This window comes from Crassostrea angulata, chromosome 6 (assembly GCF_025612915.1).
Source record: "Crassostrea angulata isolate pt1a10 chromosome 6, ASM2561291v2, whole genome shotgun sequence".
In the NCBI taxonomy this organism is placed as follows: domain Eukaryota; kingdom Metazoa; phylum Mollusca; class Bivalvia; order Ostreida; family Ostreidae; genus Magallana; species Magallana angulata.
This window is the reverse complement of record NC_069116.1, coordinates 46470850-46489373: the sequence shown is the minus strand read 5'-3', so window position 1 is coordinate 46489373 and position 18524 is coordinate 46470850. Positions and strand designations below refer to the sequence as shown.

General features: G+C 32.2%; 2 protein-coding genes and 1 pseudogene across 4 annotated transcripts; 1 reads left to right on the top strand and 2 right to left on the bottom strand.

The window, feature by feature from the left end:
- Positions 1-977: 977 nt before the first annotated feature.
- LOC128189129 (uncharacterized) lies at positions 978-4986 on the bottom strand. Of its 3 annotated transcripts, XM_052860603.1 has the most exons (8): positions 4892-4986; positions 4446-4528; positions 3838-4218; positions 3552-3734; positions 2511-2633; positions 2163-2360; positions 1679-1769; positions 978-1470 (listed from the first exon to the last, which is right to left on the bottom strand). In XM_052860603.1, exons 1-8 carry the CDS (start codon positions 4924-4926, stop codon positions 1146-1148), a joined length of 1419 nt encoding a protein of 472 aa, XP_052716563.1. In that variant the 5' UTR covers positions 4927-4986; the 3' UTR covers positions 978-1145. The 3 variants fall into 3 exon arrangements, with proteins under 3 accessions (XP_052716563.1, XP_052716565.1, XP_052716564.1); XM_052860605.1 differs by lacking the exon at positions 3552-3734; XM_052860604.1 differs by lacking the exon at positions 4892-4986 and having other exon boundaries at positions 4311-4528.
- Positions 4987-6804: 1818 nt separating this feature from the next.
- On the top strand, positions 6805-14424 carry LOC128189770 (uncharacterized). The gene is made up of 8 exons (XM_052861520.1): positions 6805-6861; positions 8464-8546; positions 8782-9162; positions 9266-9448; positions 10614-10736; positions 10886-11086; positions 13057-13162; positions 13339-14424. Exons 1-8 carry the CDS (start codon positions 6827-6829, stop codon positions 13577-13579), a joined length of 1353 nt encoding a protein of 450 aa, XP_052717480.1. The 5' UTR covers positions 6805-6826; the 3' UTR covers positions 13580-14424.
- A 2073-nt stretch (positions 14425-16497) lies between these two features.
- On the bottom strand, positions 16498-18168 carry LOC128187552 (uncharacterized; annotated as a pseudogene).
- Positions 18169-18524: the final 356 nt, after the last annotated feature.

The following is an 18524-nucleotide window of genomic DNA, read 5'->3' as shown; positions in this document are numbered from 1 at the left end:
ATTTGTAAAGGGGAGATTAAAAAACCTTTTATTGTAAACAAGATGAATTTCTACTGCCCAGAACCGCAATATTTACTTTTAGGCATGATTGATTTCTAGTAGTTTATAGCATGAATAAAATTAGTCAAACAATGGTTTTCTTTGAGACCTCCTGACGAACAAGCAATAATGCTTGATTTCACTCTGCCCCTGCCCAAACAATAATGTGGTGTAGAGAGACACAGCGCTCAACAAGATGATATGGATCGTGTTTAAACTCTTCTTCTAATGAACAACAAAGAAACGATTCATAATATCTTTATTCAAACATCATTATAATGGTTCAAACTGTGAACCACAGACCAATACTATTACTGTAGTTTCATCAATATTCGATGAATACCAATTTTCGTGGATTTCGTTATTAAGTTGATCCATGAATTAAGTGTTCATTGAAGTGCAATTTCTAACATCTTGATTTGATAGGGTCATTGGCCACGATTTTACGTTTCCTTGAAGCTGTGATTTTCACTTTATCCACGAAAATTGATACCCTTGAATATTAATGAAATCACAGTAAACAATAGTACTACACCCGATAGAAGGGTGCAAACATTTTGATCCAAAAAGAACCAGTTAACTCATTTAGACTATCCTGGTAAATGAAATTGTTTGATAATGTAAATGTAAACTCATGACAAGACTTTGTCACCTTGGAAACTCGATTTGTGGCATGTACACCCCAAAATGCAATCAAAACACATGAAAACAACTTTAAAATCTGCAATAATAATATTAAAATACAGTAATATCTTTTTCAAGGTTGTTGAAAAGATATTTATTTGGGAAAAGCCTAAAAACGAGAAACCCAAGTAACACAAATTATAGTATTAATTTCCAACATTACAATGGTCTAAAATATAACTTTGATTTTTCTGCCAATTTAGACAGTACCTCAATTGCAGATTGATATTTTACATGAACGTTTTAAGAAATACTAAGGTCAAGGCAATTTATTGGAAAACAGATTCATTTCAATGGTAAAAACAAATTCTTGATTGCATATTTCTGAAAATCTGTGAGAGTCCATGTATAGTTTCCACTATGCAGTCAATTAATTAAAAGTTGACATACATGTATTACATACATGTATTAATCGACATTATTCAGGTAATCTTTTGTAGCTCATAAACTCCATTTGGGTCGTTATTTACCAGCATAGAACCGTTACTTTTACTTTCAAGTGACGTCATATTACATCCCGCGTCATCTTGTTCAACTCCAGAGTTTTCCATAACCATACAATCTGTTTCGTACACGGAATTAGTATATTGTTTTGTATTTGGATGGCAGAGGAACTGGTTTGAAATTTCCTGATAGTTCTTATCGTCTTCGGAAGGACTTATTTCTGTTCTACAATGTTCATCGTTTAATTCTGGGCACCTGTCATTAAGTTTCTGTAGTATTTTCAGCAGCAAATATCTTTCCTTCCTGCAAACACAAAGTATTGTCTTGTTACAGTTGTTTGTGTGTCACGTGTGTCGCTCACCTTTTCATTATTATGCCTACCACCCTGGACATACATATGAATATATCACAGAATGATAAAGATCAATTATGCACAGAAGAATGATTTATTACATATAACTACATGTTATTAATATCAATAATCTACTTGATAAAAAAGAGCTATGCTTACTTTTGCTGAATAATATTTAACAGCAGCAGAAAAACGACCAACAAAGCAAAGAAAATAAGGATCACTGTAAGGCCCTGTATCCAGAATTTTACTGAAATATAGAAAGACTATATCGATAACCTTGAGATAAAGAGCCCTGGATAAAAGGGAAGAAAACTTCGTAATTTTAAATGAAAATATTTAGGTATTTTTTTAACCGAAAATTTAGTTTATGGCTATAAAATAACATCCATCAAATACTTAATGTTGATCTGATGGGTAATTTGTTGGGCCACAGCCTCCATAGGTTAAGTTAATTATACAAACAATTCAACGTTTGAAATACAAGAAATTAGTGTGAGATTAAACGATAAATAAATAATGTAAAAATAAACATAAACGATGGATAATACGACTCCCGTTAGTATCTAATCATATGACTGAATACAAGAAGTCAATATTATATTCCAAGTTTTACAGAGAAACACACATGCTAGTAATCTACCTGGATTTCCTGTTTCTCTGTCTGTCACATTATTCATTAAATTCTGCATGGTTGCAATTCGATTGTCCTCGAATGGTGTATTTTTTATCGTAGATAAGGATCCTGTGAACTGTAGATCTGAAGCTTGACTACTATATCCTATATTGTGCTCAGACCTTGAACTCAAAGTCCAATTGCAACATTGAATTGAAAAGCTCCCTGAGAGGAAATGTAATATATGTTTGATAGATAGTTTAAAGATATTCTCTTCTTTTATTAAAATCGTATGTGATATACATGATTTCCTGATACCGTATATAGTAAGCTTAAAAATTGTTTTAATCGTTAAAATTTATTCAGGACATCTACCTTTACTGACGATTTTCATCATAGCCAAGCTTGATTTTGATCCATTTTCTGTTGTTATTATCAGGTTGTCTGCTTGAACTGGAATATCAACTCCGTATAAACTTACGTCCGTGTTTTGATGCTCTTAAAAATAAATCCATTTAATTACATAAATATGAGCCTGAATGTTTTCCAAAAAATATTTTTCTAAAACTAAGCATGAAAACCAGGTCTGTTTCGCCCGGTCTGAAAATAGTTGTGATGGACGACCTGTGAGCTACAGTTCCGTACGTGTTAAAACGTTGCAATTTAGAGGAAAAATTGCGCTATACGCTAGTTTTGGACTGATTAATCTTGTTTCCATACATTCACACACATTTTGTGTAAAAAATTATTACCACGAAATTTTTCAGGCATATACAACTAACATCGTTTCTTTACTTGCCTCAGACTTTCTTTAATCACGCTAACAACTCTCGGAAAATGAAGTACATGTATGTTAAATTCACGTGCAGATCGCCATTTTATCATGTGAACAAACTACACTACCTCACCAGGGGCTGTAGATGGTAGTTCAAAAATATCAGAGGCAAGTAAAGTGACGATATCTATAGTAAAATGTCTGAATGTCTTTGTTGGAATCAAATATTTGTACAGAATTTTTGTGGAAATATGGTTAATCAGTCCATAACCAGCGCATTTTTTTGTGCGCCGAAAATTGCAACTTTTTAACATGTACGGAACTGTAGCTCCCGGGTTGTCCATCTGATTTTTTTTTTGACCGGGAGGTACAGACCAGCAGCTAATATACTGTAAATTCCTTATATTACGCGAGTACTTAATTTCGCGATCACACTGGTTTGCATCAAATCGCGAGAATATAAAATCGCGTACGTGAAACTTTTCTTTTTATGTCTTTTAGTTTTCAACTCTCAGAAAATAATGGCGAGATTTTAAAATCCGCGAAGGATGCTTCTCGCGATTTTACGCGGATATTAATTCCTGGCGTTTAATTAGGAATCTACAGTATACTGTCTACTATTCGTAGTTTTTTCTTTTTACCAAAACTGTTGCTATCATTAGATTGAATCAGAAGTTTGACAGACATTGTTTGTAATATCTCAACACGAGTAACAGATCCAGTAATGTTACAGGTACAGTCTGCGTCCAAAACCCTCAAATACACAGGTTGATTAAAATGCCTTATCTCATTTTCCGTCAAACACATGTCCATGATCTGAGAATCTACAAAATCACACAACAGTATGAACACAAAATAGGAACAACTTCTTGGAATATACTAGTACATGTACCGTACATTAAAACTCATCATATTTAGTAGACATACCTTGAACACATTCATAGTCAATACTCTGTCGAAAAGTTGTTTTCTGTAACTCGGGTCGTAGTGAGGCATTACAAAACTTCTTCAGAGCCGCTTCAGCCTCCAGAAAATATTTTTTGGTCAAGTAACACTCTTTTCGTCCATTGCATATATCAACGGCCGAGTCCAAAATGTGGTAGTTTTTAAGATTGATATTGTTAGTTGGTAGTTCGACACCACAGTAAACGCCATCACTGGCGCTACACCCGAGGGCTGGGAACTTCAGTCCGTTAAAACCATCCTCAATCACGTGCCGTTTAATATAAATAGTTTGATTGGTGGGACAGAGGATGTGGTAGGTATTCCAATCAGACGTTTTTGTACATGGAGAGTTTACCAGTACACCTGAATTCAAACACAAATCGTTCATTTTAAAATGAAATTAATTGATTCATTACTTCAGAATTGTTGTTAGTCTAAAATAAGGACAGTATGACCTTTAAGATAGCAGACACAAATGTAATTGATTTGCATATGATTTTGTTCATCAGAACGAAAGGGAAGCAAACGAAACACGTCTCTTCATCTAGTTATTGATGGTCAACATTATGCTTTTCTCTGTTTTAGATTACCCATTGCATCTGGAGTGAACTGTAAAACCACACAGAAAAGGATCAAACGCTCTTTCATCGGATTTAACATTGGTGTAAATAAACTGTAAAATAAAAAAAAATCCCTTTATATATATATATATAGATATAGATAGATATATATATATATATATATATATATATATATATATATATATATATATATATATATATATATATATATATATATATATATATATATATATATAATGTCAATATGTTATATGATATATAAACTGTAATAATACAAAAAAAACTAGCAGTACATCTCCTTCAATCAGTTTCGTTAATAGAGATTTTGTAGTTTATTAAAAGATTACAATAATTTGACGGATAACATTCTTTAAATGGTAACATCTGAAGATAAATGTGATACATATAAGTTTTTGAAATATCTGTTATATAGCATTACTCTATAAACAGCTTACCTAAACCGGATTTTCATTACAACACGGGACAACATGTTCCCAAGCTCAGTTTAATGAATTTCCTTGAAAATCACATAAATACTCTGATGTTAAAGCTTAGTTATTTTTAATATGAAACACACGTTCAAGGATATTTATCATTTAGGACAAGTACACGCATCCCTTTTGACAATATCATGAAAGGTTTTCAAGAAGTATTATTTTGTGAAAATATGATTTTATGAAACGAGGAAGTTGTCTTTCTCTTGATATATAATGATAAAATATATTATAGAGAATTACTAATTCTACACGCGGATCTAAAATGTTTTCTAGGGGGAGGGGTTCCAAAGTATTATATATATTTTATATTGTGGTTGGTATTTTAATATGAAAATTAAATAAGTTTGATTTTTTAAAAGTTATCCAGGGTTTTAGAAATTATGCACTTTAAAAATTTAGTTGAAAGTGTGTTAATTTTGGGACCAAGTAAATGCACCGCGAAAAAAAAATATTTCCATCAAGTTTAAATACTCATTTTTGGATGTCGTCGGTCCTAAAACACCGAGACTAACGCTAACGCACGGTATTCAATTTATTTCCACAGCCTTGCATGGTGTATTTTAGGTCTAAGATGATCCAAAAATAAGCAATCGATGCTTATTTATATATATTGATGTTTATTTGTATAAAGTATTTGTGTATCGTCACTTTAAAGCAATTATAAACGCTCTTAATCAGGGATATGAAACATAAAATTATGGAACAGCCATTGTAACAATTTATTTAGTACGCTTCCACGACTAATAGTATAGTGCCAGAAACTTTGTCGAGAACAGTTTTTTTTATCAACGAATAGACATGATTTAACAATAGTATTATTTTTGATCAGTGCACATCAGTCTGTAATATCAAATGTTTCATTTAATCTTTTTATAATTGATGTACACAAAACGCGTGATGACGTTTATTTTTGTCATCATGCGCTTTTTCAAAGAAAATTGGACGTCACAGATTTCCAAAGCAAACATAAGAAAAAGTATATACTGAACAGAAATATATGATATTGATATCGTCGATTTTTTTGCCGAATAGGTGTTTGGAATTGAGTGATTGGGGGTAATATACCCCTCTTTCCTTTAATTAACGTGCTGGTATTTGAAGTCTATTTTTAGTTTATACCTCCCCATTTTGTTAGTGCAAATCGGATAAACTTTCGACCTCTCATAAAATTCATACATGTATCTAAAATATCTCAACACGTGACAATGATCAAAGAAGTTTATAGGACAATCTGCGTTCAAATTTTTCAAAATGTTTGTCATATTTTCAGTCGTAAACATGTCTATGATCGGACAACAATATGAACACAACCAACACTTGTGATATACCATATATTAACTTTTGAATTATCAAATTATTTTTAAGATATCACATTCAGCTTAACAGTGTTTTGATAACGAATCATTGTATCTAAATATTATTTTTTTTTCAAAGTGCATTGACTTGGTCCAAGAATTATGCACTTTCAACAAAAGTTTCATAGTGCATAATTTTTAAAGGTGCGTTGTAACAATGCACGGACGTAGAGGGTTGGAACCCTCCCCTCTACCCACCCCCACCCGCCCAACTAAAAACATTTCTGGATCCGCGCCTGGGACAAGTTATTCTTCTATCGGGATAAATTTTACTCATACATCAAGAGAAAGACAACTTCCTCATTTCCTTTTAATAATTTTCAAATAAATTTCAGAATATTAGAACTTAAAAACTTTCTCGTTTCATAAAATCATGCTTTCACAAAATAACACTTCTTGGAAACCTTTCATGATATTTTCAAAAAGGATACATGTACTTGTCATTAATGATTGTGTTTTCATATCAAAAATAAACAAGCTTGAACATTAAAATATTTATGTGATTACCAAGGAAATTCATTCAATTGAGCTTGGGAACATGTCGCCCCGCTTTGTAATGAAAATCCAGTTTAGGTAAGCTGTGATGCTCTATAATAGTTATTAAAAAATATACATGTCTTCATATTATTATCTTGAAAAATTAACATTTAAAGAATGTTAGGCCAGCATTTTTTTATTTTTAGGTTTACAAACTCGGCGCTCGGTTTTCTGAGTTTTTAGAAAAAAAATAAAATTACAAAAAAGATCTCTTTTTTTTCCCCGACAGCAAATTTTTCCTAGTAGGAAAAGTGTATCGTCATTGTTATCACAGAGGCATAAAATCTGCTCTTTTTGTGTCATGATAGCCTAAAAATTTCTTACGCATCTTTTTCTCGTGCTACATTCTTCAGAGAAGCTTCTACAAACACTCTGCTGTAAGTTTCATACTTTGAAGTTTTACCGACAGTGTTGACCAGTGGCTAGACGAAATAGTCACACCTCACTGAACATGGCTTCGATAGTTACCTGTGCAGCTGTTTTCAAGTACATCACTGTAAAATTATTCCCTTTCTTTTTTGTGTTGAATTGGCATATGTATTCATTGGCCTTTTTAAAAAATTATTTTACAGAGAGAGAGAGAGAGAGAGAGAGAGAGAGAGAGAGAGAGAGAGAGAGAGAGAGAGATGTATTAGAGATAAATTTCTGCAGTAACTATTCTCATGAACACATTTTAAAGTGACCTGCCTAGTGAATTAAAAAAAATCATATTATTGTTTGTGCATTTTCCGTTATTTTCAATAAAAATTTACCATTGCATAATTAATTGCATAGTTGTACTTTGTACATGGAAATTCAACAGGATAATTAAAATACATGCACACATATAGTTGCAGTGATTTTATAGAGTCTGTTCACATTCACAATGTTATGTTTGAGTTTTCTCACATATAAACACTCAAACCAATTTTGTAAATAAAATGTGAGAGATCAATGAAGTTGAATATTTTTTAACTGCAGAAAACATGAAAGTAATAAATATTTTGTATATTAATAATTATAGATGTACATAAAATTTAGGGTTTTTTCTTAATGAAATGTTGACATGTCCGACAATAGTCTGACTAGTAACTTTGAATCTTGGGCTAGTAACTTTGTGGCCAAATTTTGTAATTGCACACCCCTGACATTGCTATATATGTACATGTAATATCAAAACGGTATGTCTAATATTTTATTGTACTATTTCAGTGATATGTTACACAGATGACATACTTTTCACATGCTACACTTGATGCAGTTACACACTACTATCATGAAGTTGTCATTCATTATATTATTAGAATAAAGATGATGTCATAAAAGTTTTTTTTCTCCTACAGAACTTTACAATTTTGTGGTTCGTAAACCTAAAAATAAAAAAATTGTAGGTCAAAAGAGATTTTTATTTTTTTTTATTTCCTCCTCCTACGGAACTTTATCATTTTGTTGTTTGTAAACCTAAAAATAAAAAAATGCTGGCCTTATCCATCCAGGTTTGTTATCTTAAAATGAAACACCTAATCTTTATGATGAAACTGATTGAAAGGAAGTATAGTGCTATTTTGGTGTACTATTACGGTTAATGTAACATATGATATACATGTATTGACATAATACGTATGTAAATAAATGGGTGTTTTTCTTTTTATTTTACAGTTTATTTACACCTATGTTAAATACGATGAAAGGGCGGTCGATCCTTTGCTGTGTGGTATTACAGTTCATTCCGCACACAATCGGTAATCTGTAACAGAGTAAAGCATAATTCAAACCACCAATCGTAAGATGGAGAAACGTGTTTTGGTTTGCTTCCCTTGCGTTCGAATGAACAAAATTATATGCAAATCATTTACATTTTGTTTACTATCTTAAAGGTCATACTGTCCTTATTTTACTTTAACAACAATCCTGAAGTAAATTTGTAATTTAATGTGCGTATCATTTGATTTCATTTTTAAATATGTTTGAATTCAGGTGTACTGGTAAACTCTCCATGTACAAAAACGTCTGATTGGAATACCTACCACATCCTCTGTCCCACCAATCAAACTATTTATATTAAACGGCACGTGATTGAGGATGGTTTTAACGGACTGAAGTTCCCAGCCCTCGGGTGTAGCGCCAGTGATGGCGTTTACTGTGGTGTCGAACTACCAACTAACAATATCAATCTTAAAAACTACCACATTTTGGACTCGGCCGTTGATATATGCAATGGACGAAAAGAGTGTTACCTGACCAAAAAATATTTTCTGGAGGCTGAAGCGGCTCTGAAGAAGTTTTGTAATGCCTCACTACGACCCGAGTTACAGAAAACAACTTTTCGACAGAGTATTGACTATGAATGTATTCAAGGTATGTCTACTAAATATGATGAGTTTTAATGTACGGTACATGTACTAGTATATTCCAAGAAGTTGTTCCTATTTTGTGTTCATACTGTTGTGTGATTTTGTAGATTCTCAGATCATGGGCATGTGTTTGACGGAAAATGAGATAAGGCATTTTAATCAACCTGTGTATTTGAGGGTTTTGGACGCAGACTGTACCTGTAACATTACTGGATCTGTTACTCGTGTTGAGATATTACAAACAATGTCTGTCAAACTTCTGATTCAATCTAATGATATCAACATTTTTGGTAAAAAGAAAAATCTACGAATAGTAGACAGTATACTGTAGATTCCTAATTAAACGCCAGGAATTAATATCCGCGTAAAATCGCGAGAAGCATCCTTCGCGGATTTTAAAATCTCGCCATTATTTTCTGAGAGTTGAAAACTAAAAGACATAAGAAGGAAAGTTCCACGTTCGCGATTTTATATTCTCGCGATTTGATACTGTGTGATCGCGAATTTAAGTACTCGCGTAATTTAAGGAATTTACAGTATATTAGCTGCTGGTCTGTACCTCCCGGTCAGAAAAAAATTCAGATGGACAACCTGGGAGCTACAGTTCCGTACATGTTAAAAAGTTGCAATTTACGGCGCACAAAAAATGAGGGTTTTGGACGCCGACTGTACCTGTAACATTACTGGATCTGTTACTCGTGTTGAGATATCACAGACAATGTCTGCTAAACTTCTGATTCAATCGAATAATATCAACATTTTTGGTAATAAGAAAAATCTATGAATAGATGAGAGTAAATATTAGCTGTTGGTCTGTAGCTCCCGGTCAAAAAAATTTCAGATGGAGAATATGGGAACTAAAGTTCCGTACGTGTTAAAAAGTTGCAATGGTTTTTGATTGATTAACCATATTTCCACACAAATTCTGTACAAATATTTGGTTCCGGAAGATACATTTTACTATTGATATCTTCACTTTACTTGCCTCTGATATTTTTCAACTACCATCACCAGCCCATGGTGAAGTAGTGTAGTTTGATTACATGTCGAAACGGCGATCAGCACGTGAACTTAACATACTTCCTTTTCCGAGGTTGGTTAGCGTGATTAGAAAAGAAAGTCTGAAGCAAGTAACGAAACGATATCACTGGTAAATTGCCTGAAGAATGTCATGGTAATAATTTTCACGCAGAATTTGTGTTGATGTATGGAAATAAGATTAATCAGCCAAAAACTAGCGCAATTTTTCCTCTAAATTGCAACGTTTTAACACATACGGAACTGTAGCTCACATGTCGTCCATCACAACTATTTTCAGACTGGGAGCTACAGATCTGCAGCTAAGTATATCTGAGAAACAGAACTGATTTACATGCTTAGTTTTAGGAAAATATTTCTTACAAAGCATTCAGGCTCATACTAGTATTTATGTAATTAAATTGATTTATTTTTAAGAGCATCAAAACACGGACGTAAGTTTATACGGAGTTGATATTCCAGTTCAAGCAGACAACCTGATAATAACAACAGAAAATGGATCAAAATCAAGCTTGGCTATGATGAAAATCGTCAGTAAAGGTAGATGTGCTGAATAAATTTTAACGACTGAAACATTTTTTAAGCTTGCCATATATCAGGAAAGCATGTATATCACTTACAATCTTTATAAAACAAATGAATAAATATCTGTAAACTATCTATCAAACATATATTACATTTCCTCTCAGGGAGCTTTTCAATTCAATGTCGCAATTGGACTTTGAGTTCAAGGTCTGAGCACAATATAGGATATAGACGTCAAGCTTTAGATCTACCGTTCACAGGATCCTTATCTACGATAAAAAATACACCAATTGCAACCATGCGAAATTTTATGAATAATGTCACAAACAAAGAATCGGGAAATCGAGGTAGATTACCTAAAATGGGTGAGTTTTTCTGTAGAACTTTGAATATTGACTTCTTGTGTTCAGTCATATGATTAGATACTTACGGGAGTCCTATCATCGATCGTTTATGATTGTTTTTACATTATTTCATTATTTTTTATTCTTGCAGTAATTTTCTGTATTTCAAACATTGAATTGTTTGTATAATTAACTTAACCTAGGGAGGCTGTGTCCCAACATATTACCCATCAAATCAACATTAAGTCATTTTTGGTAAAAAAAAAAATCATTTAAAATTTCGAAGTTTTCTTTCACTTCATCTATGATTTTACCTTTTGAAAATGCGTAAAGTAATATTGCTTATTTAAAAACTAATAATTACTGATACACCAAGAAAATTTACCTTAATTACTGATCTATTGCAGAATGGATTTTAAATATTCTTTGCTTGCAAATGTATCGTACATAAAGCGATATTTTAAATTAGATAGTGTCATTTTCTTACCATTTTTTTTCAATCCTTATAAAAATATATACCTTACCTCACCTCACAATATAGGGATATAACACCAAAGTGCTAAAACCGGTAATTAAGCTTGTCAATTTTTTGGGAAAATGTACTTTAATATTTTTATAATATTGAAACTAATTATCTAGTTAATTACTTGTATTGTCATTTGTTTAACCCTAAGTCAAAACTAAGTATATACTTGCTTCGCTGAAGAAACCAAGACACAATATGAGCTTAACATTTCCAATTTTATTTTCCGTTTTTTAATGTTCATGAGAGTTGATGTGGGTATTTTTAATGCTTCATCAAAATTTGAAAGTCAAATATTGCGTAACAAGCAAGATACAGGGTTCAGAATTCTTTGTTTTGTAAGCAAAACTCGAGTCTTGTTATTGTTTACGTATGTGTTGTGTTGGTATAAGTTCAATCAAAGGATGTTTTTTTGTTGATAATAGTAGTTATGAACACATTTAATCAGTTTTTATTGTTTGCCAAGATTCATTTTGTCCAAAAAATGGTATTTTCGTGTTTTACATTATTTGCAATCTATTAAAAACTATAGCCTTGTGTACATAACAATGAAGTCTAGCATCCGCATTTCGTTTGTAAATCGACGTCTAACATTTGCATTTTAGTGTATCGTTTAAAATGCACATGTTTACCATTTTATACATAAAAGATAATATTTTGATGTCAAATTGTGTTTCTTTAGAGGGTTATCTTTACGATTTTGGTCGAATCATATTTTTCTATTTTTATTGTTTGAAATGCATTAGCAATGCATTTCTAATGATCAACCAAAATTTGAGTGTCAGACGAAGAGTTATAAGCAAGATACAGAGCTCCCAATTCTTTGTTATATATGTTAACAAGGCTCTTGTCCTGTTTTTGTTTACATTGGTTCAATATACCAGTTAAAATTCTTTTCAACCCGAATTTTATATATGCTCATTCTTTTTAAGCAAAGATAAACAGTTATTAGTGTTTGGTACATTCATTTTAAGGTCAACAACTGGAATTTTTACTTAAACATTCAAAATGTAAACAGAAGCATGACCTGGGATTTTGAAGAATTGTTAACTCTCTGTCTTTCTCTCTTTCTCTCTCTCTCTCTCTCTCTCTCTCTCTCTCTCTCTCTCTCTCTCTCTGTATAATTATTACCGAGGACTGGCTATAGAATTTTGGCTGACCTAGAAATGCCTTACTGAAGCACTGTAAACATCAAAATCGAAAAGTATTTTTGTTGACCAAAATTGTGCCAATGCCTTTTAGAAAGAACAATCATTATATTTAGACAATTTGTTATTCTTGTTCAACAAATGTGTTATACACACATTTAATAATTGGTACAGTTCTCGGTACCCTTAATTCAAACAGAAAAAAACAGGTAATTATGACATTTGATTCAATGACCGCGAATATTAATACAACTTCGTGCTTGGCGCATAGTGTACTGATTCTCAATTCAATTTACATAGTTTTTTTGTTTTATTTGTAGAGAGTTCCGATGTTGCAATAACGCATGGTGGTGTTTTAAGTTGGATACAGACCTTTTTGATAATATTCCTTTTTGTCTTTGCTTTTTTTATTTACTACAAAAAGAGGTAATTTTCTTTTAAGTTTTGAAGATTCAAGTCAAAGAATTATCGCTGTTGTTTTTAGAGGCAAATTAAGAAATATTGATACTCCTATAGTTTATACAAACAGGTTTTATTCAAAGATTGTAAATGCACATATATGCATTATGAACATTTCATTTTATACATGTACTATATTATAGGACTGCAGGTCATAGTTCAGTCAAAATAGAAATTAAAGACAAACAGGAGAAACTGATGGTTGTTTTTCATCCTAAAAATGAGAAGAAGACGAGTATTGAGATCCATCAAGCGAACTGTATGTGTGCCAGCAACAATGAACGCAATGAGACGGCCTCTCCATACACACCTCTACAAATTGTAAACGAAGTCGAGAGTAATATTCATACAAGTACCAATAATGACTATCTTGACGTTATTTAAGCATTTTATATTCATCATAGTTTTGAGATTTAATCTTCTGCTCAAACAATATATAGTGAATTTGTGTTTGTAGACCAGCAGGACTGCTCAATGCGATATGTTATTGTTTTGTGTTTTATTTGTAATTGATATTTTGGAGAGTGTGTATATTGTAGATAGTTGATTACATTAATGGCACAATTATCATTTTCGATGATGAGACAAGTTGTAACCGTTACAAGAGATTGCTGTAGAAAAATCAATAATGTTCATATGTAAATATAACATACCCCACCGTATATCAGTTTTTTTTTCGCGTGTCACAAACTTCGGGAAAATGGGGAAATCTGTAACATTTTTATTGTGCGTCATTCATTTTTTGCGATTTAAAAAGTTTGTTATAGAAAATGATACAGGATATAATTTCTGCGTATTCAATTGTCTATGGTTTAAAAGAGATCGCGAAAAAAGCGAAAATTAGATCATCGCGAAAATTACCGGACATACGGTACTTTAATTTAATCATCGGTCTATCCGTGTATATATGTGGTCATTTTTTTTAAAAATTAACTCATCTTTCAATCTCTATATAATTATGAGGATCGGATTCTAAATAACTTTTAAACCACCCTACATGTTTAAAATAAAAAAAAAAAACATGACAAGAAAATTTTTAGGTAGTATCATCATAGTATTGAAATCTTATCTCTAACTTCTGAAAAGAGTTCTCAGTGCAATGCTATATGATATTTGAACTCCCAACTTTAATCAAACAGAAGACATATTTTTTTGTGGTTTGTCGAGTATTTTTATGTGGTTTTGTTCTTTTTTGTTTACTGTAGTAGGCCAGGCTTCTGATTTTTTCTACTGTGATAAAATAAAGGATTAGCATATCCCTAATAGAAAATTCCCTAAATATTGTTTTGGAATGAATACATACACCTTTCATTATAGGCCTATATATCAAGTAAATATATTCGCCCTTATGCAAAACCAAGTCAAATAAAGAAAAGGGAAAATTATCTTTTATAGGATTTATGTATCCCAAACTAAATGAAATTCAAAGCCACCTAATATATGGAACATCTATCGATATTAATGTGGATCGAAGTACATTATAATTGAAAAAGTTTCACTGGTTTAGAATTTTCTTTCACAATATTTTACAAAAAAATACGTTTAAAATATTTGGAAAGGTAAATTAAATTTTTAAAAATTTCCACCAGGATTCGAACTCATGATTTACATATCGGTTGTGAACCCTCTAATCCACTGCGCTACGTCGTAAGATTACAATGATTGGAAAGAAACTATTTATAAAATTATACTTGATTTCATTGTTTATTAAATAATATTTCGATAAATAATACAACACAAAATGAAGGTTTCTCATACCACCCTACATGTACATGTTAATAATGAATTTTCCAATTATCAACTTAAATCTATTCATTTCGCACACATTCAAAAGAGCGGTCCCCATACAATTTGCCCCAGTTCAAATCAGCCAGTACCGGAAATACATGCTTCCAGATTTTCTTTTTTGTGTATATACTGCATCATCAAAAAATGGTGAATAGAGCCACCATAAACATTGTAATGCATTTACCCATTCAAAACACGCATATGTAAAGCTTACTCTTGGATGTCCAAACGATTGACAAATCTCTCATCACAAAATGTTCCAACAAGACTTTTCGCATATCAGATAGCTTGATCAAATCAGATGAAAACTCTGCACGTCTGATGATCAAATCAGATAGAAACTCTATCATCATACAAGGGGATCTACTGTCAGAAGATTGAAAAGCATTATTTAATTACGGACTTACAGATTACTTCAATTTATCTATTCATGCCAAATATACCGTTCACTGACCTTAGATGGATATGTCAAAAAAGAAAAATAGTCTGATTTAGTAAGTCTATCAACTAAATCAAAGCATAAGTGCTACTGTACACCCCTTGGCCAGTACTGCATAAAGTCTGACCTGTATAAAATACACTAACAGTCAACAATGTTGAAAAACTAGAGCTATGAAAATTAAATACGGAACTGCGAGGTTTCTGGTAGGCATCTACAAGACTAAAACAACACCAGACTTACCTTCCTTATAGCAAAATCTGTACGTAAGTGTTGACATACGTAACCTAGTATGGACTCTTAGACATACCAGCGACGTCATAAATGTACCTCCACTCACTATGTACAAGACACAAACTTTCTCCGACTTGCTCATATGCAGAGTAGACCTCTTTAGATACACTGCCATCATTCAAGTATAAAACTAAGAAACTACGTCACAAGTTCCCTTGATTAACACCTTGCCAATATAAAAACAATTCAGAGGTCTTTAAGGCAGTAATTGTTTCCATCACCTATGTGCATCAGTCGCCGTTTTATCATGCTTTCTTAACCTTTTCTCTCTTACTTGCACTATTACTTTACACTACCGAACCAATGCTGAACTGCAAGTACTGTACTTTATATGTAAGAAACAAAAAGCATCTACAACTACAGATAAATCCTTGAATTTTTTTATCGTTACTGAAAAGCTGAGGCAATAATATGAATTGTAAATTGAGATTAAAAAAAAAGGTCAATAACTCATTCAGCAACAGCTGATCATGATTATGCCATATGTGGTGTTTTGAAAACTGCATCTTAGATAACAAGTACATACAACAAATCTTGATTAAGACATTCGACTTAATAACCGTTCTTAAGACACAATTCTTATATTCGCGAATTCGTATAGTGTACGTTCAACACACCAAAACAAAAAAAATTAGTAGACAACATTGCATTTTCATGCAATATGGTTACAATTAACATTGCACGCCATTTGCGATGTATATTTGCTAGAAACGTATACAGAATAGTCGAGTGGAGCTCAGGTTAAAAACAATTTACCATGTAGTGTTTTGCGCCGGGTGGTCTATGAATCTATCAAGTTTTCACGCTTTAACAACATGCGATTATGAGAGGCTAATCAAAGAAATAATACAAAATACTTACTGCTGACGATATGAATCACATGAATCTTCTAAATAAGATTAAAAACGTGTTTTCAAGCTTTAATTTGTGATATTACTATGAAAGCATCATAAGCCTGATATGGTGTTTGTTTGAAAAGTGGCATAGAATAAAAAAGTAAGGCCCTGGTCTAAAGTTAGAAAACATTGGATAATACATTACAAAATTGATTCGTAGTATTACCACAGACAGGGTTACTAAAAATGTAAAGATTTAGTCATACACACCCATGTTGGAATCCAATCCAATCCAATCTGGTCGCGGAGGCCTCTTTCTGTAGTTTTACTCAAATTATTGATAAAGGGATGCGTGCTTGAATTTTGCATAACGCTGACCTGGAAAATTGCATTTTCTGTTGTAAAATATGATGACGTGTCCTTTATATCTTGGCTTTTGAAACTTGAACAATCCTTTGGTAATTCTGTAGTACTATTTTTAATGTTTTGCTCATGGCTTGATCCAAAAGTGTTTTCCTTATAAAATTGACTTGAATTCGATCTATCTATCTATCTATCTATCTATCTATCTATCTATCTATCTATCTATCTATCTATCTATCTATCTATCTTTAATCAAGCTCTTCGTGATGTATATGATTTCCTTGCATATAGTTGTATATTGAACTGTTTCATATTATTTAAAAGCTGAAGACTTTTATCATAGCCAATACTTGTCTTTGATCCATTCCGTTATTTTATTATCAGATTGTCTGTTTGATCAGGAATATCAATTGGATACAAATTTAGTGTCTTGTTGCTCATGTCAAAAAGTAAAATGATAAATCATTTCCAAGTTTCAACTTAAGTACTTACAAAAGAATACGACACTGAAAGTTTTCTAATGAAGAATTAATCAAAACGAAAAACTCCCCAATTTCAGTAGATTTTATGCCAAAAATGATGTTATCATTGGAATCAGTAGTTTGACAGATATTGTCTGCAATATCTCAACACGCATAACTGTTCCAGTAAGGTTACAGGAACAATCTGCATCCGAAGCCTTCAGATACAAGGGTTGATCAAAATATTTGCTCTTGTTTTCCGTCAAACAAATTTCCATGATCCGAGAATCTACAACATCGCAGAACAATATAAACACTACGTAGAAACCAAATCATGGGCAATACATGTACCGTACATCAAAATTCAGCATAAATACATACCTTGAATGCATTCACAGTTCATGCTCTGTCGAATTGATTCCTGTAATTAGGGTCGTAGTGAGGCATTACAAAACTTCTTCAAAGCCGTTTCAGCTTCCTAAAAATATTGTTTGGGCAGAGTACACTCATGTTTACCATTGCATGTGTTATAATTATCGGTTGATTCCAAAATGTGGTAGTTTTTATGACTGATTTTGTTTTTAGTTGGTAGTTCGACACTAAAGTAAACAGCATAACGGACGCTACAAACGAAGGCAGGGAAGTTCAACTTGGTAAAACATCCTCAATAACATGCTTTGCGATATAAATCGTGTGATTGGTGGGACAGCTGATGTGGTAGTTACTCCAATCCGACGTTTTCTGACATGGAGAGTTCATCAGTACACCTGAATTCAAATACAAATCAGTCATTTTAAAATGGAATTAAGTAACATGCACTTTAAGTTACATGTATTATGAAATGTTTTTAGCTAAACATTAAGACGGTATAAGATAATATACATAAATTTAAATAATCTACCTATGATTTTGTTCACCAGAGCACAAAGGACTCAAACTGATACATGTACGTCCATCTTTGCAGTTGATAGTCAAAATTATACTTTACTCCGTTACATATTAACAATTATATCCGGAATGAACTGTGATACCATCCAGTAATTAATCAAACAACGCTTCATACTATTTAACAGTGGTGTAAAAAACCAGCAAAATAATACAAACTTCTTTTTATTCACATAAATATCATATTTAATATATGGTCACGA